Below are 26,801 nucleotides of genomic sequence, written 5' to 3'. Positions count from 1 at the left end.
CAGGCGATACATATCAAGTTCAATGTATCGTACATTTTTCTGTGAGGAGTTTAACTATTCATTCCATATAACCAAGAAGGACCAGTTTCAGACGTGCGCTGTGTATAGAAATAGGGAGATAGCAGGCGAGCTAACCACCGATTTGAAAATTGCTTTTGAATACCATATCAAAAGAAAAAACAGAGCTAGAGATGAAAAGAAGTTGGATAAGTCTCGTGCGAAACAAGACAAGTCATACCATGGTGCAACATTTGATCTAGAGGCTGTTTTACCGATTCCATGTTCTCTTGTGAGTAAAGTTTATTATAAAAGAAAGCTCAATTGTTACAATCTTTTCTTTTATTATTTACAAAACGCAAGTTCGACATGGAATGAAACTGAAGGAAAACGGGGCTCTTGTGAAGAGGGAACTTGTCTTTTGACTTACATGAAATCTCTTCATATCACAGTAGAGAATGTCTGTTTTTATTCTGACTGTTGTTGTGGTCAAAATCGAAATAGGGTTGTTACTGTTGCATTGATGCATGCTTAAGAGAAATGTAAAAACATAGAGACACTATTGAACAAAAGTATTTAGAAAGTGGACATACCCAGATGGAGTTGTGATAGTGTACATTCTTCGATAGAACGAGCAAAGAAACGTACATCGGAATATGTACCAAGCCAGTGAGAAACAATTGTGAAGGTTGCACGAAAAAGAAATCCGTATGTTGTAGTGCCGATGAAATACTATGACTTTTTAGATATCAATCATGTAGCCAAATATGTACTACCGTTATACGTTGTAAATGTAAGTGGACAAAACGTTTTATGGACAAAAATAACATGGATAAAACTGCAAAAAATTGATCCGGGGCGTGTGTTTTTTAAGAGCAGTTTCGATGACACCAGTTTTCAGTGTGTGCAACCTAAATCTTCAAGGAAAGGACCTTCTATAAAATGTGACTTAAAACCCTTGTATGATGTCAAACTTCCAATTACAGTAGCAAAGAAAAAAGACCTGCTATCACTTTGCTCTGATGAATAATTCCTTCAGAAAATGACCAGTATTTCAAGGATATTCCATCTGTAGCGTAATAACGTTTTGTTCCTTGAACACACAGTAACAACCAAAGTTCATTTCTGTTTTCATCGAGATTTATTTCTGTTTAATAATTGCTAACACAACGCTTCTAATGTTCATGAAGTACAATTTTACAGCGCGGCGGCCTATTGGCCGCCACGTCAAGAAAGCGTGACTACTCTACTCGATTGTCAAACTAGCTCCTATCCGTTAAAATTACTCCGCTTTTATACCAATTTCGTTACGTACTCGCCTAATTCGTGACCCACGCCTGTCATCAAGTAATGGGCGTCAAACTTGTGCATACCGGACTTTTACGCCTCTGTACTCGCGGGTCTCCATTCAATTTGTCATCTACAATTTGTATTCACACCTGGAAACGCATCGGACTGTCGCTTCTTCCCGCTTAATGTACCTACTAATTGTTTATATGCATTTTGCGAGTCGATATTCTTATATTTTTCTGTTCGTTACATATTACTGAAATAAACCTATCGGAATGTCGCTTCTTCCCGCTTAATGTACCTACTAATTGTTTATATGCATTTTGCGAGTCACGATTCTTATATTTTTCTGTTCGTTACATATTACTGAAATATACCTATTATCTGTTCATAAAATAAACTCATAATAATAAAATAATATACCCATTTTAACCCGTTACATTACACAGCTTCCCCTTTATTTTATTTTTTTTAAATATTTTATGATATTAAAAAAATCTTTTAAAATTTTTACTATTCAATTACTAATTTAATGAAGAAAAAAACTAGATTCATATAAACACACACAAATGATGGAGAATATGCGGATAACAATAAGATTTCCTTGACAAGCGTCTCTGCTGAAATAAATAACATTAGTAATTGTTATACAATTTAAATGTCAATCAAAATGTTGTGTAGAACATCATATGTTGATCGTTGGCCATCTGTACATCTGGTGTCGTCCATGTTGTCTTGAAGTTGTAGCTCGCGGCGAATACGATGTTTCATTGAAGTCATTGCCGCCGTCATGAAGATAAGCCGATTGTAGGTTCGTCCGTGGCGATTGGAATGCGTTTGTTGATTCAGCTCTGCTTTCCGATGTTTAACTTGCGTCGACGATCGTCGTTTCCGTTGTATTCATCGTCGTTGTTGTTTTCGTTGTCGTTTGTACGTTTGTTGATGGTCCCAGCGTCTTCGTTTCTGAAAGGCCATGACACCACAGGCAGGGCCAGCAAGAGCAAGAAACGGTCCAAAAAGACCAATAAATCAGCTGTTTGGTCTTGGAGTGACGCTCAAGATCAAGCCTTTGAAACTATCAAGAGCAAACTGACATCCTCTCCAGTACTTGCATATGCACAGTATAATCAGCCCTTTATACTGCATACAGACGCATCAGGTCATGGCCTTGGTGCTGTCTTGTACCAAAATCAGGATGGGGCAGAAAAGGTCATTGCATATGCCAGTCGTGGACTGAGGCCGTCAGAGAAACGCTACCCAGCACATAAGCTGGAATTCTTAGCGTTAAAGTGGGCAGTTACAGAAAAGTTTCATGATTATCTTTTCGGTAACGAATTTGTTGTCTTAACCGATAACAATCCACTGACATATGTGACCACTACTGCTAAGCTTGATGCCACTGGCCATAGATGGCTGGCAGCATTGGCTGCATACAATTTCAGCATTAAGTACAAACCTGGTAAGCTAAATATTGATGCTGATTCTTTGAGCAGGATACCTGAAGTTTCTTCAGATATGGTCCAAGCCATAACACAGGCATCTGAAGTACAAATGCCCCTAGCAGAATGTATTGCCATTGATATCTGTCCTCTTGCTGCAGAAGAGGCCAGATCTCAATTACAGCCTGCACAAAGGACTGACTGGAGTACAGCTCAGGCTCAAGATCAGTACCTGGCTAGAGTACTTGACCTCTTAAGAAGCGGTTCCCGCTCCAGAGAGGAGGCACTCCGTAAGGAACCACACGAGGTACAGCTGTTACTCAGAGAATGGAAACGTCTCACTATTGAGGATAAACAGCTGTACCGAACCACTTCTTTAGATGGTCAAGTCGTTAAGCAATTAGTTTTACCTAGTGCATTCAGGGAACAGGCCCTTAAAGGTGTTCATGATGATGTTGGACACCCAGGCAAGGATAAGTCCTTGTGGTTGGCCAGGCAGAGATTTTATTGGCCCCATCTAGAACGAGATCTAGAACTGAAAATTAAGGGTTGTACCAGATGTATTTTGAGGAAAAGTCCTCAACAGACAGCTGGTCTGGTGAACATCAAGACCACAAAACCCATGGAACTGGTTTGCATGGATTTTCTGTCCCTAGAACCATCAAAGGGAGGCCATGAAAATATCCTGGTAATAACAGACCATTTTACCAGGCATGCACAAGCTGTCCCTTGCAAAAACCAAACTGCCACTACTACAGCAAAATCCCTGTATGACAACTTTATTAGATACTACTCATTTCCTGAACGCCTTCACAGCGATCAGGGCAGAAATTTTGAGAGTAAGGTAATACAGGAGCTTTGCAAAATAGCTGGAATTGAAAAGTCCCGCACAACCCCATACCATCCAATGGGTAACCCAGCGGAACGATTCAACCAAACACTCATAAAGATGTTTGGAACACTAGATCCAGTCCAAAAACAAGATTGGAAATCCTTTGTAGGTCCCATGGTGCAAGCCTATAACGCCACTAAAAGTGACGCTACAGGATATTCGCCCCACTATCTTATGTTTGGGTGGCATCCCAGACTTGCGATAGATACATTAATGGGTACCGAGCCCGGGAATGAAGGATCTCCAGACCCTACTGGTTACATACACAAATTGCAAAATCGCATGCAGCAAGCCCATAAGCTGGCTGCAGAGGCCTCTGCGAAGCAAGGTGTAAAGAATCAGGCATTTTACAACCGCAAGGTTAATGCAACCAGTATTGAGGTCTATGATAGAGTTTTAGTGAGAAAAACTCATTTTGATGGTAAGCACAAGTTGATGACCGTTGGGAATCTGAACCGTATACTGTCATGGAAATCCCAAATCCTGACATTCCAATATACAAGGTTAGACGAGAAGATGGTACTGGTCCTATCAGAACACTGCATAGGAATTTACTGCTGCCAATAGCAATATTCCTTAGTGCTTCACCCACATCAATTCACAAAAAAGGAACTCAAAATCCTAAAAGGATTATCAGATCCCAGTCAAAACAAATGGAGACATCCGATAGTGACTGCTCGTCCGAGTCAGACTCTTATGTCATTCCACAGCGGAGAGTCGGATATGTACCTGGGTATGTCACAAGACAACGGACACACAGTCCGGTTGTCAATGCCAATTCTGAGATTCTCATTCCTTTATCTCAGACACCGTCAGCGGTAGATGGTAGCATGTCTGAGCAGTCAAACAACTCACTCAATTTGTTGAGTAATCAAAATTCCACAAACTCAGGAGTTAACTCTCATGTTAGTGAGTTAGTTAGTCAGCCAGTGAGTAACCAATCTCAAGGTGAGACTCAGACTTTATCACATACAACACAGCAACATACACCTCAGGTTACACCACCTGCAATAATACAACCAGAACCAGTTGGCAGACCCCAAAGGCTAAGACAACCTCCAGATAGATATGGAGAATGGGTAATGCCAATCTTTGCTCAGAACTATAATGATTGTAAAAAGGAAGTCCATATTTATTATGTATAACTTATTTAGTATACATAACAGTCCCTATGAAAATGCATTGTCTATCTGCTTTTCATGAAAATATTTAAACATATTTTAAAAACAATTGTTTTAAATTGATTTTGTTTTTGCATGTTTTTATTTATCATATTTCAATGGTTTAATAATATTTAGACCTGATGAAGGGTATCGTTTAATTTTCGTTTAATTTGTTGGCATTTTCCATTTGTCAGCATATATTTATTTTAAAACTAAAGTCCTCAGGTCGCTGGTGAGTTTACTTTTATTGTTAATATAATTACATTGTATTGTATTGCATTGCTTATTGTAATATAAATGTATTTGATTATTATGTATTTCATTGCAATGTTTAATTATTGCAATTTGAATTAGTTATTCATAATTGTTTTTGTATTATTTTTCAGGCCATCATTTTCAATATTATAGACATCTATAAAATAAAGAATATATTAGACAACCCACTTGTGTTCTCTATACACAACCCGGCTACAGAGGTATGAGCACATAGTCGTAAGAGCACTTGAATACGTGAGTTCGCCCATGAGCACATGGTAAAGTTTAACTAAATCTCCGCGATATGACCTAATATGTGTTTAAAACAGCAAACAATTTCCAACAAACGAATGAATTATCAAACATAGTATGTGCACTGATGTGGCTCTGTAATTTCTGTTTGAAAAGTTTATTGAATATGCAAAATGAGAAAGCACGCATAAGAGCGAGTTTCACAAATGTTATACGGCTATAATGATGTTTATATACTATAGTCGCTAAAACGTTTACAAATGGCAGATTCGAAATAATTCGTTTCTTTACACTCATGATCGCGTTGAAAGTTAATTATACACGTTTTAATTCGCAATGTATTTACTGAATCACGACAAATGTCAAATACAATACAGAAAATGCATAGTTGTTTCATTGATCTATAAATATATAATGTATTGAATATAACTGATTTAAAATTACCGTTTTCAAACTATTATTAAATCTTTTTCCAAGAATATGCTGTCCTATTTATAGCTGAGCTTCCTATACCTTTATGAATAATAATCAGCGAGGTATGCCGATTAAAAATCGAGCTATCTCAATCGGACTGGCTCGGTCTTTTACATAGATCGCCATTGTGAAGAATTTTTGCTTGGTATGATAACTTAGACGAGCTTCTTCGCAGCATCGTCAATAAAACTGACAGTTCAACTGTTATGTACATGCAAGAGTTGATATCAGGACCTCGGTGTTTCCTCAAACAATAATGTTTATGCCCCAATTAATTTTGTTTATTGATAACGGTTGATATGTGATATGGCTTTTAAAGGAAATAACATGGGTCAACTTTTGAGCAACTACTTAGATTATATAATCACGTGCCATCTAAATGCGTTTCGGCCACGTGAGCATTCATCCAATTTTCTTGCAGCGCTTTAAGTTACATTTAAATGAAGAGCGACGTATGAATATAACAACACAAACAATTGTTTTTCGGGCATCTCGACTAACGAATATTCGAAATGTACATATATAAGCACCTATTAGGCTGATATAGTCACTTGCCGTCGGCATTCGTCAAGTGCACGTGACGTTTCATCCGAATAAGTTTTCTTGTATTCTTTATTTACGTTGAGTGCGTTTATTTCAGTGTCGGATAGTCGCTAACAAGATTAATCTGCGACTATATACTAAGTATATATATACTTTATAAAATGCTTTTAGAGTGCACAAGCACCTACCAAGCTTGTGAATTCTCGTGCCGTTAAAATGCAGCACATGAGTTGGAGCATCCTTTCGATTTACCCTTTTCTTCATTTATAACGTACAGTTCCCATGATTCAGTTTTTCGGGTTTTCGGGTTTTCGGCGGCATATGGTGTAAAATACGTGCTTTAAGATAACACAAGCAGTTACCAAGCTTATGTAGTCATGTGACGTCTAAATTGGTCTCGCGCACATTGCCATTTATCAATTTCTTCCATTTTGTGTAACTTGTTTTACCTTTTTTTACTATTCACTTATAATGTACAGTGCCCATGTTTAGTGTTCGAAAGTCCCGAACTTGACTATTCAATAACATTCGCTTTCATTGTACACAACCCCCTGAACCAGAGGGTATAGATACGTGACGTCTAAATGCAGCACGTGCGCGTAATAATCTTTTCCGATTTAGCCCTTGAAGTGCTTTTCAGTGATGTTATTTACTTATAATGTACTTCCCATGTTTAGTGTCAAAAGGTAGCTAATATGGGTTTGTCCGGACTATTGACTTACACGTGCTTTTTGAGTACACAAAGAGCTATTTCGACGACAGTGTAACACGCCGTCTAAATTAGTAACTTTGTTAATGTACAGTGCCCATTTTATAGTGTTTAAAAAACCTAAATAAGATTTTTTCCGAGGCTATTAATTTATCCTTTGTTTTAGAGTGCATAAGAACGAATCAAGCTGATATAGTAACGTGTCGTCCAAATGCTTCATGTGCATATATCTGTTTATCCTATTTATTGCAGCGCTTTTATTTACATTGTTACATACAGCGATCAATTTTGAATATCGCAAAGAGTTTGTTCGTACTTTTAACTAACACGTGTTAAGTAAAGTATATAAATAACTATTTATCCTTTTTATTGCAGCGCTTTTATTTACATTGCAACGTACAGCGATCAGGTTTGAATATCGGAAAGAGTTTGTCCTTACTTTGGACTTACAAGTGTTTGTAAAGTATAAAAGCCCTTATCAGGCTGATAGCGTCACATGCCTTCTTATTTCGTGGCTTGCGTGTAATCATTCATTTTGTGTTTTATCAAAAAGAAAACTAAGCAAACTTCAAACTTGATTGTTATATCCGGGATACGCTTATCTTTCGGTCTGCTCGAGTTAAGCAATTAACCGTTGACCGTTGAACATGTGCTTCATTATATTGCATTAAATACGGCTTTGTGTTTGTTGATCAACGAATATACATGTATTGTCGATCTAAACATTCGCGTGAGATATAAGTTCTAAAATGTATCAGTAGAAAGTGTACACTAAACTTCATTGTTCCGGGATGCACAATTGTTTAATAGAAAATGCATTGGAGCATTATACATTGTGTACTACAAACATGTTTTATAACCGGCGAGGTGATTCCGCGTGACGTGCTCGTCTAAATATTAAAGCGCACTGTGCAATCGCGTTACGTGCTAAACTCAATAAAAGAAACGGAATCAATATGGCGGAATATGGACCATCCAACGCGGAAGCAGTAAGTTAAGCATGTTTCTATATTGTTAATTTGAATTGTTCGCAGTTCTTTAAAAGTAGAATAAAATATATAATAAACAAAACCATTATTCGTTTTCGTGACTTAAATATATGTTCAAACATTAAAGCGTAAATAATCATTATGTCCTTATGTCATTATGTGGTTTGGAATCTAGACTAGAGACAAAGAAAAGTCGCCGGGTTTACTTACAAGTGAAGTTTATTTATCGCGTGATTAAACAGCGTACAAAGCGTTAACCCATGTATGCCTAGCGCCTAGAAAAAAAGCCTAGGCACAAAGTTTAGACCCAGATGAGACGCCGCATGATGCGGTGTCTCATCAGGGTCTAAGCTGTTTGCTTGAAGGCATTTCTGTATGAAATATTCTAAATATAGAAATAAATATACTAGACATCCCTAATTTTGGAAATAAATTGATCCAATTTAGAAGAATGGGATAGTCCACTTGGCATTACTTGGCTAATGGGTTAATACACACTCTCCCATTAAAGGGGCCGTCCAACAGATAAAGCGTCGTATCGACGCGATTGGATATTTTGGGAAACTACGAGGATTACTTATATAGCTAAACAATACATCCGCTCTGAATTTGAGCGTGGATGGTCGAATGGTCTAGGCGGGAGGCTTTTTACTCCATGACTCCAGGAATCCAGGGTTCAGTGGTTCGAGCCTTGAATAGGTTTACTTTTTTTCCTTTTTTTAAATTGTATTATTGTTGTTTTTTTTACTGGAGATTTTTAGTTCAACTGTTTCAATTTATCAATATAAAGCATTTAAAGCATTTAATGACAAGCTTCAATACACTCCAAAATCTGTTGGGCGGCCCCTTTAAGAGACAGAGACCAGAAAAAAGTGTATGAGAAACGGCAGAAGCCGAGTTGACCGAAGAATAAACGTAAGTACTCTTACCAGTTAAGGAGAACTGAGATCATTAAAACAGAAACAAAAACACATAATCTTTTTACTTTTCTTATAATTGACCGCTTGATTTGTTGGCAGGCACATCATCATGCCATGCATATATTGACATGTTCATTAAAGTATGTTTTATGACAATAAAGTTTATAAATCACTAAAATGCATTAGACTGGTACTTGCAGTGTAATTATTTAAAGCCAAAACATATAATTAATGTTTATATGTAAGTTTGTTGTGCACAGATATTTAAAAATAAACTTAATTACGAACATATTTTTGAAAATAGTAACCCAACGTGTGTCAGTCATGGCATCCCATGCAAATAGCTGGTACCAGGCAACTGGCAACAATACAAAGTTTTAACTTGCCCCCAAAATATGGTAATCTCGCTCCAAATATATTTGACAACTCGTCAAACCAAAGGCGAAGTTCATGTTCGTATATCTTAGTGTTTCTACATTAATAGTTTATGCATATTTATTGTTAAGTTAGCGAGGCATATATGTATTTTTTATAAATGTGAGAGTGTATTTATCCAATATTCTGAATAAAGCGAATACAGGTTGCCTAATCTGCATCGAGCTTATTATTTGTATAAGCCAAGAACATGCTTGATATTCCTCTTTTTTCAAATTATATGAATCTCCTTATACTGATTTTGTTGTCCTGAATGTTGAAAATAACAGATAATATAATAATACCAGAATCACATTCATTACTATAATAGAGACCATCAATAGTTTAATTGGTATGCATTTGCTTTGTTAATAGGATACACTCATTGTGCCAGTGAATTCTCATCCCAGAATTACAACCTCTTACATGCTGTTTCCTAATTGAAAAATGGAACATTTTTTCCCAAAAATCCGACAAAATTTTCCAAAAATACAACGTTCTGCAAAAACCTTCATAACTGGTTTATTCAGTGTATTATACAGCGATATTATTCCGTAAGTCTTTATAATATAAATATTAAAATGCAGTTAAAGTGCCCTTATAAACAATTGGCACAACAAAACAAACGGCTATTAAAAAATCATATTGACATTGTTTCCTTTTTCCCAATTCCATGTTTCATCGAGCTATTTTCCCCTAAGAAAAAGACACAGGCTGTTAGAATATACAGCAAAACAACAACAACAACGAACCATAATTAAGCAAAGAAGAAGCTCACAAAGGGGTTAACTTGATTTTGTCACTTTGATGCAACAAACAGAAGAGGTATGCTCATGTAGCTGCGTTCTATTTCTGTTGATTTAATTTGAGAATATTTAAATAATGTGTGGATACTGTTTTAAGATATTCAGATTTCGTGTAGTAACATAGAAAACATATCCATTTATATTTCACTGTGAAATTAATCTTGAATGGAAAAGTTTTCAGTAAATTAACATGTATTTAAGCAATTCAAACTTTTTCCACAGTTTTATCCAGCAAGAATATTTATTTAAAATAATAATAATAAGTATTCATTTATCATCGCAAGCTGCAATTAAATTGATACTCATCTACAGTGCAGTTAAGTTAAGCTGGGAGCTTCATGTACATTTCAGGAATAATTTTACTTCAATTACTACTGATTTTCCTGCGTGTGCTATCAAATAAACACGTTTTACTGGGTGTTATCTAAATAGATTTTATGTGAGAAGACGTAATAAATCATTTTATGAGTACCTGAGAATTGCTTTGGAAAAAGGGGGTTTAATGCAAGAACAAAATGTCTCCCCTGATAAGGCATGCAGTCCGCATAGGCTAATCAGGGTAAACACTTTCCGCCTAAATTGGATTTTATGCTAAGAAGAGACTCATTTTTAACGAAAAAACACAATAAAAGCGGGAAGTGTATCCCTGATTCGTGCGGACTGCACCGGTAAATATGGTACAACAATTTTCGTACATGCATTAAGCATCGTTTTCCAAGAGCAAGGCATACATATTTGCATTATAGCCATCTATATGGTGTTAAACTTTTAACTCATGAGGCAGTAACATGTAATAATTTATGTTTCTGCGGTTTGAATTGATGCATATTCTTTTGCACAGTATAGAACACAATTTTTATTTTAATAACTTGTTCACTTAACATTCTTGCAGTAATGTTTTGCTTTCTAATACAATAATTAAGTTGTAACAACTAACTTCTCATTTCTTCATGTGGTATATTAACATATTTTAAACCTGAAGAACAACAAAACCCATAATATCATGTACGCATAAGATAATACTCTATATTCATAGAACAAAACCATGATTTATAACATTAAGAATAAAATTTTCCATTTTTCAACATTTGCCGAATCCAATTATTTCCAAACATCAACACGTTACCATCTGTATGTAAAGCTATTACAATAAATGGTTATAGATAGACTAACAATGTAAAAAATACATGATCTATATAGAGCATTCTGCTTTGATGGCGTTGTTAATGAAATATGAACTAATGTCATAACTATCATTTGCACCTCGCACTCAACATCAACAAAAACAGCTTATTCCTAACAGACTCATCTTTTCCTGTTCATAGTCTTGACTCTTGGCGAAAAATCTGGAACATGTTTTTCTGTTTCAGAATGACCAATTATCTTATACTTTCGTACGAAATTTAGATTGTGCTTATTGCAATGAACAATTTGAGGGAGTTAACAGTTTTCATACAGCGTTAAAGCCACACACTTTGTCTCTGACCTTGAAATAAAATACGTGTTAATCAATACATATAGATGCAATTTGAAAGTGTGCAAAATTGTCATTAAATCTATAGTCTAGCTAACAAGTAAATATTATTTTTCAAACTGTACCGCTTTTTTTAACCGAAAGTATGATTTCTAGACGTATACGTCAATTTCGACAAACGAGACCATTTTTAAGTTTTAAAACGCAAAAACGACCGATTTCCACCTTGTAACTACCAGATATATTCTAATTGGCATAGACAAAATTAAATCTATAGCCTAGTGAGCAAGTAATTTATTATTAGCTCCACTGGCCAGAGGCCAGCGGGGCTTATGTCATGGTATTGTGTCCGTCGTGAGTGCGTGCGTGCGTCCGTGCGTTAACTTTTTCTTTAAACATCTTCTCCTAAAGTACTTGTCCAATTCTGATGAAATTTCTCAGGAATGTTCCTTGGGTGAACCTCTTTCAAATTTGTTCAAATTATGCCCCTAGGGTCAAATTTGACCCCGCCCCGGGGGTCACAAAATTGACAATTTGCTTATATAAGGCCTATTTTGTGAAAACTTTCAAAATCTTCTCGTCCATAACCGTAGGGCCTAGGGTTATCAAATTGGGCATGTAGAAACATCTAATAGTCCTCTACCAAATTTCTTCAAATTATGCACCTGGGGTTAAATTTGACCCTGCCCCCGGGGGTCACAAAATTGAACATATGCTTATATAAAGCCTTTTTTGTGCAAACTTTAAAAATCTTCTTGTCCATAACCGTAGGGCCTAGGGCTACCAAATTCGGTATGGAGTGACATCTAATAGTTCTCTACTTAGTTTGTTCAAATTATGCCCCTGGGGTCAAATTTGACCCTGCCCCGGGGGTTACAAAAATGAACATATGCTGAATATATCCGCGGCCGCAATCTCTCCGCATTTTACACTGGTAGATTCTGCCTTAGCATTTTTAAATCGAGCGATATAATTGGCTGTCGTTTCCCAATCTTCCAATTAAAATCGGTTTCATAAAATGTGTTTGGTATTTCGTATGCAAATGGCGCCGTTGTGAAGCGAAAATTAAGATTATTGAAATCACAAATATCAATCGAATTAACGACTGACATCATATAGTTTGATAGGAATAATGAAACGTGTTTGTCAACGAAAAAGACTACGTTTTAGATACAAGAAACACATATTTTGTTTAGAAATGTGCACAGTGAATTTGTGTCACGGAAACCAGTGTTTCTGTTTGCAAATTGGGAGTTCAGTTAGTCAATATAAATTGCCGCCTTAGAGTTTTTTGATGATTTTTGCTTTGGCAGACTCTTGGCGTCAATAGTCCACTCTATCTTTTTAATAGCGAGAGTTTCGACACGAATTTTGGTCGCATCACTCCTGAATTTAAATACACACATATTTGTGACTATTATGAAAGAACGTTGCCTAAATAGTATTTATTAAGCAAAATATATCGAAATTTACCTGTTAATAAACTATATTTCGAGTTTGTTTCATCCAATATAAATCCTTGTATAGTAAAGGGTTCATGTTATCTCCCTTGAACTGGAGGTTGAATTCAACTTTGTTTGTAACTGAGTTTGAACACAAAAAATAGGTGTGCAATATGCGCAAAACAGTAAGAAATGAAATTGGAAATAGTAAGAAGATGAAGCAAAAAAAGAATTATAACTATTATAACTCAAAATATTAGAATCGACAGTAACAAAATACCCCAAAAGTAAAAGGTACGAAATAGCTATGGTACGAAATAACAACAACAACAACAATGCCAAAATGGCTGCCTTTGAGAAAATGATCGCTCCATGTCTTTGATTTTAAATGTAATACAGGTAATTTTTGTGATCTAAGTTCATATTTGTCAAACAACAGGTAGATTTCAGATATATACACTTGTAAATACTGTAATTCCCATAATAATATTGTATTTATTTTTCGTTATGGTTTTTACAGACCGGAGTTTCAGCGTTCAGATTTATTCTGAACGCGAATTATTTCAACTAGGAGTTCAGTTTACTCGCGAAGTAAAACAATTTAGAAGAGGATCTTTCGAACATGGAAATAGACAAACATGATTTGATTTATATGGTAGTGGATCTGTGTATAATCAGATTCATATGCATATTCTGCTTTATTATGTTTGTCACGCTGTTCAGTTAATTCAAATAGCATTGAACTAAAGATGTGAAACGCAAGATATTGAAAGGTAAACAAATTATATATATATATATATATATATATATATATATATATATATATATATATATATATATTAATTAAATTCAGTTTAATACATCATTAACACAAGAAGAACACTCAAGTGTGTTTGTTTATATTTAGTCCATTAACCTTGTTTGTATATAACATTGTATAAAAAATTGTATTGTTTTGATTGTTTTCACCAAATGGTTAATATTATTCTTTTATGTTAACATTCTCAAAATTCTTGTTTTATTATAGGCCATATTTATCAAATTTTTTTAAGGACATAATTTTATGATTTATAAACAGATTGCAAAAAATATTTGTTTAAGAAAAACTTAACAACAAATTGTTACATTGAAATTAAGTGATTTTAATATTCAGTAGCAAAAAAAGTAAGAAGAATCCAACTTAAAAACAATTTTTTAAAAGTATATTCTACAAATGCCATGAACAATCCCCTTGTTTATAACATGACTTCCGCTAAGTCTATTACTAGCAACCTATCAGAGAATAGGCCAGATACCTTATTTCAATATATGGCAATCCTAGTATTTTCAAAAACAAACATGACAGGTAACCAATGTCAGATGGAAAAAGTAATGAAAAGTAAGGTCAAGCTAATTGTTTGTCATGATATCTCTTTAGACCTCACGACATATGCAATTAGTGTTGCCATGATCGCAACATCTTGATGAATTATAGTTCAATTATTTGTCTCATAAACATTTACTTTATTTAACAAACAACCTCTACACTGTCATCATTCATTCCTACTGCCTTTCGGCACCTCACGAACCTGAAAAACTCGTAACTTTATGTTTCCTCAGGCAAATATCTTCTTTGTACAATAAACAATTTCTTCACCACGTTAACAATCCTGCTACACTCACTAATGTCTCAAGAATGAAGTAACGTTCAGGTGATCTACGTCATTAGGTATTTTGCATATGTCATGAACTATATAAGTAACAGAAACTTTGAAACCTACAAAGACTTTTTGGAATTTTGGAAAAAGATTCATGATTGAATGAAGGAACTTTCATTAATCTTGTAGAACATGCGTAGATCTGATCTTCAGCATCTAAAAATATGTGAAATAGAAAGAACGACAATATCTTTTACAGAGATAAATGTACCTACGTTATAGGCAAAGGACCTGTGCGACAATTCCCGGACTTTTTAGTCTGTTTAGTTAACACCGTAGAAACGTTTTCCATATATAAAAAATGCTCACCCTTCCATCTTCAAGCGCCCAGTGAGACGAGGGATAGAAAGAGAAAATCACATGCTTGAGTACATTTCAACCCATGTGCATTGCACGCTTTTTACGCATAAAAAAACAGTGGAGCGACAAGGGCCACCATGGCCCTCTTGTTTTTCAAACGGTACCGCTTTTAAAACCGAAAATAATATTTCTATACGTATTCGTCCATTTCGACAAACGCGATTATTTTTAAGTTTTAAAGCATAAAAAGACGTATGTCTACCTTGTAACCACCAGCACCCGATTGTATAAACAGTTAAACCGGCGGTTAACCACATACCGGCGGTTTAAAGTCGGTAACATGTTGGTTACTGGTCGGTAAGCGTTTGTATAAAATTTGGTTAGTTATACCGATCGGTTAAAACCCAGTAAAAACATACCCTGCTTCCATAGGTGGGTAAGTACACGTAACCGAGAGGTAACTTACACAAAATGGCCGCGGCGCGCGACATTATAAAAGCTAACCATCGACGACCTTCACAATTTCGACAAGTAAACAGACAATTGCAGCGACTGACACTTTATTTGACTTAATTTACAGGGCAATACGATTTCCGACTTCGGACGACGAATTTAAGGACGCACAGAACGTGTTTCTTATATTCTGTTATGGGTATGCCGTGTGTGATCCGATGCATCAATGGCGCCCATGTTAAAATCATTTCCCCGAGAACAGGAAACAACAAAAGTACAAACAAAAAACAAAACACGTTCGACTAGTATCTTACCTTTTATAATCCTTTAAAATCCATAAATAATCCATTTAATTCAATAATTGACGAGTTTGCATCTAGGGTCTTTGATAATTATTTAAGCATAGTTAAATAAAGACCCTTGTGCCATCATATCATTATATTCAAATGAGAACTCAATAAACTTTCTTCTTCGTCACACGCTACGTCATGTACTCTATGTACATTACTGCTGTTAAAATTAACCGGAGCAGTTTATCAAATGTGTCTTGTTCTGAGAAAAATGGGCATAATGCATGTGCTTAAAGTGTCGTCCCATGTTAGCCTGTGCAGTTCGCACAGGCTAATCAGGGACGACACTTTCCGCTTTTATGACGTTTTTTTTGTTAAAATGAAGTCCCTTCTTAGCAAAAATCAATTTTTGGCGGAAAGTGTCGTCACTGATTAGCCTGTGCGAACTTAACAAGCTAATCTGGGACGACACTTTACGCACATGCATTATGCCCAGTTTTCTCAGAACACGACACAAATAATAGCCGTTGGTGAACTCGGTTGCATTTGCAGATTTCTGCATACAAAGATATATATTTAAACTTGAACAATGTTTTATTTGTCTATGGTAAATTCCCTTATTGTACAAGAAAGTAAGTAAGTTAATTGTAAACATAAGCCAAATAAGAAGAATAGTCTTGCATGTTACGACGACCATGTATAATTTTTATGTTACATCTAGAACAACTAGAAGAATAAACGTCTTTGTAAGCACTCTCTTGCAGTTTGGAAGCACCAGGGATTCCGCTAAATATTGCAAATCCCGACATCATTATCAATTTGTCCCTGGTCATTTTGATGAGCTCATAGTTAAATTTTACACTTAATATTATTGTGAATTCATTTGTAAATGAATTTGATTAAAAAAAAATACATGTCGCTGTTTATAAGCGTGACACTTCGCGCGAAAATTACGTCATTAGAAAATGCATTGTGGGAATGTTTTGGTTAAAGTTACCGGTGGTTAAATTCCACTATGCGCGGATAGGTTACTTTGCGGTATATCATGTTTATGGTCACAATATACCAAAAGATTTCCTTAAAAAATTCAATGTAAAACCGACAACTTCAACGAAAAATAAAGTCAAACTTTTGCGCGTAGACACCCCCATACCCATACCTTTTCTAAAACAGCATGCCAAGCCGAATGGATTTACACAATAAAAATGATAGGTCATCCAATATGTAAGAAAGAACTCGACGCGAATCAACGGTCACTGTTTTAAGGCCACCTTTTTACAGGCTAATCTCCAGTTGATGAGGGTTTCCCGCCATCTGTCAAAATCTCATGTAGTCTCCAACCTATAAGCAAAACACTGAATTTGTAGTATACAACAATGTTTTCCCTACCACATGCACACAGAAATATTCAAAAATAAAGTCATGGCAAGTGTCCATACAGAGAATTGTGTCTTCAAATAAATGACGTTCCATTCCTTAGAGGGTATAGCATTGAACACACAAATGATTTAGTATATTGTAACCTTATACAATCGAGTTACCTTGAATGTTACTATACCTGAATAACCGCAAACTTACCAATGTTTGAATGTTACCGAGCGGTAACTTAAACCAGCGTTTATACAATCGGGTGCAGATGTATTCTAATTGGCAAAGATTAAATTTAATATATAGCCTTGTTAGCAAGTAATTTATTAGTTTTTAAACGGAACCGATTTTTTAAACCGAAAGTAGGATTTCTAGACTTATACGTCCATTATGACAAACGCGATTATTTTTAAGTTTTAAAGCGCACAAAAGACGGATTTCTGCCTTGTAACCACTTGATATATTCTAATTGGCATATATACAATATGTTTATTATTAACACTTAAATTTACTAAGCCAAATAAGTTGTGTGGCTTTAAGTAGTCGCTAATAAGATATTAATATGTGTTTTACGGAAATCGTATTAAAATAATTATTTTAAAGAAAATTTCCAACACGAACTAACAGTATTGCAATTAAAACAATTGAAAGATCATAGAAGTATGTCAAATGATTATAAAAAGGAACCTTAAAAATATATATGAGCCCTAATGCAAATCCTCTTTCCTACTTTCCAATTTCTGCAAAACACTTTTAATTGGAAACAAATCAGACATGAAAAACACCATACATCTACAGATTTCTTATAGTAAATGTTTTTATTAATATTTGGAATATTTTTCCAAACTCTGAAGAAACGAGTTTCTGATGGCTTAATACAACAGGAGCTAAGCACCTTTTGAAGCAAACAAAAGAAAACCTGATATTTCTCATTCAATTGAAAAATGCAATGAATTTGAGAGTGCTTGTATTGCCCAAGTGTGCTCTTTGTGAGATATTTTATTCGGGCCTATATTGATCAGATGTATCATATGTGCCCTATTTGGGATCGCCATGAAACAACCATACCTGACTTACACCACTCTGTAGTGAACCTACTCACATTGTATGATGATACTGGTAAAAATGCTATATCGATAATACAATATCTGGCATTTTTGGATCAGCACTTGTATTGTGTCAATATAAAAACGAAAGTCATACTTTTCATATTTGATTAACATATCTCAACGTCCTTTTGTGAATAAGCATTTTAAACTTTTGCTACTAATATTTTAGACAGAATTAAACTCCGTTGATGTAAAGTATACCTATCTACATGGTACTGTGTGCAGACACATTTGTGTTGTTTTCATGTTTAAACGTATATAAGTAATGGTTGTTTACTGTTTGTAAAATTGATATGTATTTGGGAAATGTGCAGTTATACAAAACGGTATAATCAAATGGTCATGAAAGAATGTGTTGTGCATTTAAAATTGATATCGTAAGTTAGTCTTATATGCTGCAGTTTCGTTGTGCATTATTTTAGCATGGGCTCTTGTTTGAGATAAAAGGGCACATTTATAAAATCAAATTAAAAATAATGTTTAACTAGAATTTTTGGACGTAAACTAATGAAAATACATATCTAACAGTTACTTTAAATATATTAAGAATACTTATTCGCTATGCGCACACGCTATGCGTTGATACCAAATGGTTATTTTAAATACACCAGTTGTAACCAAAGTCACTTACATATGTCATATCTCGTTTTAGATGGACAACATTGACCTGGACTTGTCTAAACAACTCTCCACAATGCTTGAGGATGAAGGAATTACAGATGAAATCGTGATGGCAAGGCGCATTACATTCCTGATGATAGAGACTGGTTTAACAATGATGGGTAAACTAAGCAATATATCAATCGAGCATTTCTTTTTTGGCAGCCAGTCGGAAGGAGCGACAACGGTTGGACTACGGTCTGACGTAGACATGTTACGGCGTATACCTTGTCTTAATATAATGCGAGGGGATTTGAAAACCTGGAAAAAAGGAATGCTGAATTGTATGATGCTTGGAATTAAGGATTATCCACAACATTTTAATATGCAGGTTTTTAGAAGCGATAGGCCCGAACCATTGAAATCAAAAACAACTTTTTGCAATGGCATGCTCTTAAGTCATGGTATAGAATGCGTAATGTTTAGTTCTGAATTTTTTCGGAAACATTCCGAAATGTTTCTTAAACCTTTAAGCAACGATCAATCTATCTATACCGCTGGACCTTCTGCTAGTTTTAGCGACGATATAGATATTGTACACGCACTGTGCGTGTCAGGTGACATTCCTGAACTGCAGACGTGGCTAGACAGGCCCCGACAGGGTAATTGGCCAACTCCAAAATTGTTTGAGGAAGCGAAAAATTGCGCGTGGTTCCTTGTACCGGTAGGAGAGTCATCCTCGCAAGAAAGACACACAGAATGGAGATTATCGCCGAATCTTATTGAAAGGAAACTAATGTTCAGTTTAAATATTACCCAGCTGAAATGTTATGTATTGCTGAAACAACTCAAACGCGCTATTACAAGAGAAATTAAACATGGCGAACTTACGAGTTTTCACTGCAAAACAGTGTTGTTTTATACACTTGAAAGAACGCAAAATACCCCTTGGCAAGAGTGTTACTTAGCAATGTTATTGAAACTTTGTCTTCAAACGCTACAAACATTTCTTAAAGATGGCGTATGTCCTCATTATATCATTGACCGTGTTAATCTGTTTGACGGTAAACTAAATAGTACACAACGTCACATAGTACATAACGAGGTGACGGTACTCATAGATAACTTGCAGGGGTTTGTGAGCAACCTTGGCAACGCAACACGATTGTCCACTGACCAGCGTTTCATTTCTCATGTATGTATTCGCAGTAAACTCGCATTTGAAAGGATACAGTGGTTCCATATTCTTATTCTTGATTTCCATGGCTTCATCAATAAACCAATCGATGTTGTTGGGGATCAGCTTAACACACTGATTGACAAATGTAAAGAAATAATAAACTTTCACAACGCGAATGCATTTGAAATACAAGCAGCTAGAGAAATATTGACAACTGTTATGTCTTTTCGAGGCTCTATTCAAGCGGCTTCAGCGATTCAAAGCGGTGGCTCGATTAACCAAGATGTCATGGACAGTTTCAAGGAATCGGTAAAAGTCGGTGATGTCGCAAATCAAGTTAATATTTTATCAGAAATTCTTAGCTATGGCAATCTTGCTTCGGAAATAAAGGATTCTTCAATTAACACACATGCAAGTGAAACCTTTGAAAAGGCACTCGAGACAAATGGATTCTCAAGTCGACTGAAATTAGCATCTGTCATGTATTGCTCTGGAAACTTGCAGTCGGCAAAATTTATTCTTGAATATGCAGAACGTCAATTTTACCGGTACACTATGAAGACCTTATGTCGGTGTTTCAGTTATTATAATCGGTACATAGACCCCCGAAAAATGTTTGAAAATAAACCAAATCCTAAGACTGAAAGCAAAATTGCATTATGCATAATTTTTCTGTCTAATGAGGCACCGTGCGTTCCCCCTATGCTTTTGTATGAAATGACCAAAACAAGATTTTCACCTGATTACCAAGAGAAAATGAGTATGAAATTAGAATTGCATGGTGAGGCTAGAGTGGATTATCGCGTGTTCATGTATTACCTGCAATACCTCACGTACGGAGGTCTTGGCATTCGGGAAAAACAAAGCGTTGTCTTGACAAAATTCGAAGACTACATTTCAACGCATATTGATGATCGCATCTTGGATCTCCATTACGATCATGGTCGTAACCGCGAGATATCCCATATGGCGACTGCATTAAATCTGCTCGGCCACTGCTGGGAGATGGAAGGGGATCTGAGCAAAGCAGAGAGAAAATATGAGCTATCTCGAGATAGCAAGCCAAACAACAATCCGGCTAACTGGCACATTGGGAGACTTTCACCAGATCAATATATATAGTTGCAACCGGCTGATATTTATATGCAATGACACTCGGCTTATGAACTGATGAAAACGTTGATTAGGACTTACTTGAAACACAATGTCAAATATAAATAACATTCACTTATAATATAAATAACATTCACTTATATTTGTAAACTAATTAATATATTTGGATTTATTACATATCGGAACAATCAAACTTTAAGCGCATTTTTTATGATTTACTGGTATTAGAAAGCCCTTAATACATCGCTTGTGCTTACATTATTTGTACATATTCATTCTCATTTTCAAAACTAGCATTATTGCTATAACAGCTCTTATAGACAGTATTGGACAAGAAATTCAACTTCACAACATGTACAATTGTTTCACACTTGGACTCAATGAAAATTTTATATACATATACATTATTTTTTATGCGGTTTAACTTGCACTATTTCTCGTTCTCTTTTTCAAAATTAGCATTAATTTTATTAAAAGCTCTTATAGGAATTGATGTACAGAATCAAAAACTTCAAATATAATATTTAATATCGCTCATTTCTTTTGTACAATTTGTTCACCATCGGACTCTGTACAACCGTAAAATCCAGCAGATCATACGTTGAAATAGCGATTGTTTTTACTTATAATTGCCGTATTATTGTTGTATAATGTTATGATTTAATCACAACCCTTTTTTATAAACAAAGTGTTTTTACAGTAGATGATATCTAACCTAATTGTGTCCACAAATGTAGATATAAATGTATGGACACATTCAGATTAGTTTGGCCCATACTTGCTCCGCTTTTAAACAATGTTCATCTTTGTTGATAGATGCTTCTTACAGAAATAAAATAAACTGATAAGCAACACACATTTTACTGGAAACTTATATTTCTGCAGGTTATATAAAAAGTATAGCTTTTAAAACAAATGTTTCTATAACCTTATCTTGGTATGAAAACGCTCAGACTAAAATCATATTTTAGTGGCGTTTTGTCGGTTTGTTAAGTTTATATTACTTGATTCAAATGTTAAAAAACAATATGCATGTCAACTTATTGATTATACAGACGTGTATTTGCATACATTCATTTGACTTGTAATAAAACAAGTAAGAGTATAATAATGGCAAACTAAAAAATAGTCTTGACAAAATTCAATCGATTTACGTTAAATACATGTATACATATTGGTCCTATTGTATAAGTAGTGTCCTAGTCGGATCATTCTTGTCATAACCTAATGGTTGATAAAATAAAAACTGTATAATATTGACTTTAATATTCTATATGGTCCACCTACGGATTGATGATTTATATAGTAAATGTATAAGTATATACAACGGATTATTTACTAAACGTGCTTGTAGTATATTTATGCAGTTTTGAAATTGTGAAATGGCGTTTGACTGTATATATTTATATACTGCTAAATGTTGTTTTTACCTACTCAATTGTAATATGGTAAATGTTTTTTTAACAGAAATTTGATTTGGCTATGATGACACATATACTAAAACTGTTTTTATCTTAAGATCATTAAGAAAAAAGTTGACGATTGGGATGCATTTTATGTGAAAATTGATATTTGTAGTACAATTAATATAAAATTAAAAACATCGCTGTTTATTTTTTTGTCGATAATGCCAGAAAAGGTGATTTCTTTGTTAGATTTTATTTCAATATTTACTTCTTTAAAAAAGGTTTGCAGGTTCGTCAATAATTCTCGAATGTAAGCGCATTCCCAAAACAAGTGGTCAATTGTTTCAATATTTGATTGGCAAAACTCGCTCAAACTACACTCTTTCAGTCCGCATTTTGTTCAAAATTTATTTTTGGTACTATTCGAGATAAGAACTTATATTGAATATTAAGCAGATATGTATCAACTGTTGATTAAATAGAATTGTATATATTATTCTCCAGTCAGTATTTTCGTTTATATTGAATGGTGTTTTTTCCATTTCATTTCAGTATTGTAGTCAATTATATTTTGTGATTCTTGTTGTATACTATAAAGTGTTTTGTTTATTTATTGATATTCTCAATAACATCCAAAAAGTTTTTTCTGTCACTATTAATGTATAAATGCGTATGCAATATTGTTTTATATTCATTTGGAGTCGCGGATAAAAGTGAATACTAATTTAAAAATATGTGGTTGTATGTTATATAAGAATTGCATTTCACTAAACGTATTATATGCACTTCTTTGATAATCGTACAAATGTCCCAATGTTTGTATACCATTGTCATACCAGTTCACTAGAAGGATGGATTTGCTATTGATTTTTTTTATCTTTGTTGTTCCTTAAAACATGATGACATATAGAAATACTTCTTTTTTGAACTTTTTTATTGGTTTGTGATGTTTTGCTATGCGGTTAGCAGAACTTTCAAGAATAAATTTTCCTTACTTACGTTTTTTTAAAATTAAAGTTGCAACTAAGTAACATTCAAATATGAGACGTGTTCCATTTTAGCTCGACTTTTCGAAGAAACATGAGAGCTATACTACTCGCCCCGGCGTCGGCGTCGGCGTCGGCGTTGGTTAAAGTTTTTTATAAAGTCAAATAAATTAAACAGTATCAAAGATAATTAACTCAAACTTGGGATACTTCTTTATGGTAACAAGATAATGGTGTAAGTCAAGGTGCATAACTCTGTCAGCATTACTTTTAGAGTAATGCCCATTTTTAACTTATCATTTCGGGTTAAATGTTTTTATAAGTTCAATAATTTGAATACTATCAAAGATAATCAATTCATACTTGGACTACTTCCTTATGGGGACAAGGCACTTGTTAAGGTCTTGCTGGATAACTCTGTCAACACCATTCTTCAAGTTATGCCCCTTTTTAACTTAAAATATGTTGTTAAATTTCTAAAACTTAAATACTATCAAAGATATTTAACTCAAACTTGTATTACTTCTTTATGGCGACAAGACAATTGTGTATGTGAAGGTGCATAACTCTGTCAGCATTATTTTTAGAGAAATGCCTCTTTTTAGCTCGACTATTATATATGAAATATATATAGTTGAGCTATCCTACTCACCCCGGCGTGAGCGTTGGAATGTTTAAGTTTGCATACAACCTCAAATATTGTCAATGTCCCTTGACATATTGCTTTTATATTTTGTATACTTCTTTACCAACATGACCCCAATCAATCAACGAGAGCAGACAACTGTTTCAAGCATTTTGTAAGAATAATGGCCCCTTTGTCACTTAGAATATGCATATTATTGATAAATCTATGTTAAAGTTTGCGTACCACCTCAAATATTTTCTATGTCTCTAGACATATTGCTTTAATATTTCGCATACTTCTTTACCAACAAGACCCCAATCTATATACAAGAGCAGACAACAGTATCAAGCATTTTGTAAGAATTATGGCTCTTTTCCACTTAGAATATGCATATTATTGATTAATCTATGTTAAAGTTTGCGTACCACCTTAAATATTTTCTACGTCCATTGATATATTGTTTTCATATTTTCCATTCTTCTTTACCAACATGACACCAATCTATAACAAGAGCAGACAACTGTATCAAGCATTTTGTAAGAATTATGTTCCCTTTTAATACTTATAAAATTGAAAATTTGGTTAAGTTTTGTGTTTAGGTCCACTTTTTTCCTAAAGTATCATAGCTATTGCTTTTAGAATTGGAACACTCGCTTACTTTCATAAGGGGACTATACAGGAAAAGTTGCATAACTTTGTTTAGATCCATTTTACTTCTAAAGTATCAAGGATATTGCTTTCAAACATCAAATACTTTCTTATTTACATGATGGTACTGAACCTGGCAAGTTGAATTTGTTCTTGACCTTTGAATTGCCTTGACTCTCAAGGTCAAATTATTAATTTTTGCTAAAATTGCCATAATTTCTTTATTTAGGATCAGATTTGATTCATACTTTGACAAATCAACACTTACATGAAATACCACAGTGGACTCCACCCAAACCTCCCCCACGGTCCACCCCAAAATCTCCACCCCACACCAATATATTTTTCTTATTTTTGAATGATCATCTAATAAATGGCCACCGCCCATCATTATACCCCCCTCTCCACCCCCAAAATACTCCCAACAACTTTTTTTTTGAAACATGGTAAAAAAACACAAATATGCATTTTTTTATTTTTGAAGGACCGTCCAACCATCCCACTCAAGCTATTGCTATCAAACTTGAAATAAAATCTTATTAGTTGTATGTCTTTACAAATGTTCGATAGATTGTGGAAAATATACCTGAACTCAGAATCAGTCTATAAATTACAATTTCTTTAAAACATAAGCGATCAATATGTTTCAATTACGAACCTCTTCCACTTAGAATATGACTATATTACCTTGACCTTAATAAATATTAACTATTTCCCCATGATTTCTTACGTTATACTGACGAGCACTCGAAAAGTCGAGCGCGCTGTCTTCTGACAGCTCTTGTTTAAAAAGTTTTTCCTGTAGCAGGAGTTTGCATTTGCCATGGTTGTTTTATCTAGGTATCGTTTAACCCAGCCCGCTTTAATGGCGTTCAGAAAAAACAATGTCTATTTAGGCCTCTATTTTCATAAGGCGGAATTAATCGTTTTATTGTCCGGCTTTTCATCCAAAATAAATTTAAACATAGTTGATGTTAATTCATCAAAAAACTTACTTTGATGGATTTGGGAGAACTGAAAATGGATATATTAAATTTGGTAGTGCAACAGTTTTTATAGCAGAAACCTTTTTTCATTAAAGTGAGGTTTCGATGTTTCCACTGTTTTAAGCAGGCTTAAAATTCTTTAATTGTCGGCATTGTTTTTTTTAGCTCATCTATTTTTTGAAAAACAAAGTATGAGCTATTGTCATCACCTGGTCGTCGGCCTCGGCGTCTGCGTCGGCGTCCGGTTAAGTTTTGTGTTTAGGTCCACTTTTCTCATAAAGTATCAAAGCTATTGCATTCAAACTTGGTACACTTACTAACTATCATGAGGGGACTGGGCAGGCAAAGTAAGATAAGTCTGGCTGGCATTTAGACAGAAGTATGTGCCTTTTTTATACTAAGACAATTGAAAATTTCGTTAAGTTTTCTGTTTTGGTGTACTTTACTCCTAAAGTATCATAGCTATTGCTTTCAGACTTGGAACACTCGCTAACTATCATATACAGACTGTACAGGACAAGTTGCATAACTCTGGTTGGCATTTTGACGGAATTGTGGCCCTTTATTGACATAGTAACTTTGAAAATTTGGTTAAATTTTGTGTTAAGATCCACTTTACTTCTTAAGTATCAAGGCAATTGCTTTCAAACTTCAAATACTTTCATACTATTATGACGGTACTGTACCTGGCAAGTTTGACCTTGACCTTTGAATGACCTTGATTTTCAAGGTCAAATAATTAAATGTTGCTAAAATTTCCATCACTTCTTTATTTATGATCAGATTTGATTCATACGGTGACATAACAACACTTACCTGACATACCACAATAAACTCCACCCAAGCCACCCCCCACGCTCTACACCAGAACCCCCCCCCCCCAAAAAAAAAAATCCATTTATTCCATTTTTTCTTATTTATGAAAAATCATCTAATTAATGACCACACCCTCACACTATATCCCCCTCTCAACCCCCG

General features: G+C 34.7%; 1 protein-coding gene across 1 annotated transcript; it reads left to right on the top strand.

Moving 5' to 3' along the window:
- The first annotated feature begins 7,605 nt into the window (after positions 1 to 7,605).
- Positions 7,606 to 24,884, top strand: LOC127852180 (uncharacterized). The gene is made up of 2 exons (XM_052386055.1): positions 7,606 to 8,003; positions 18,929 to 24,884. The coding sequence occupies exons 1-2, from the start codon at positions 7,971 to 7,973 to the stop codon at positions 21,176 to 21,178; spliced, it is 2,283 nt and encodes a 760-aa protein (XP_052242015.1). The 5' UTR covers positions 7,606 to 7,970; the 3' UTR covers positions 21,179 to 24,884.
- The last annotated feature ends 1,917 nt before the right edge of the window (positions 24,885 to 26,801 follow it).

This window comes from Dreissena polymorpha, chromosome 12 (assembly GCF_020536995.1).
Source record: "Dreissena polymorpha isolate Duluth1 chromosome 12, UMN_Dpol_1.0, whole genome shotgun sequence".
NCBI classification, from domain to species: Eukaryota; Metazoa; Mollusca; class Bivalvia; order Myida; family Dreissenidae; genus Dreissena; species Dreissena polymorpha.
The sequence above is the reverse complement of the archived record's forward strand: the minus strand, read 5'-3'. Positions and strand labels throughout refer to the sequence as shown.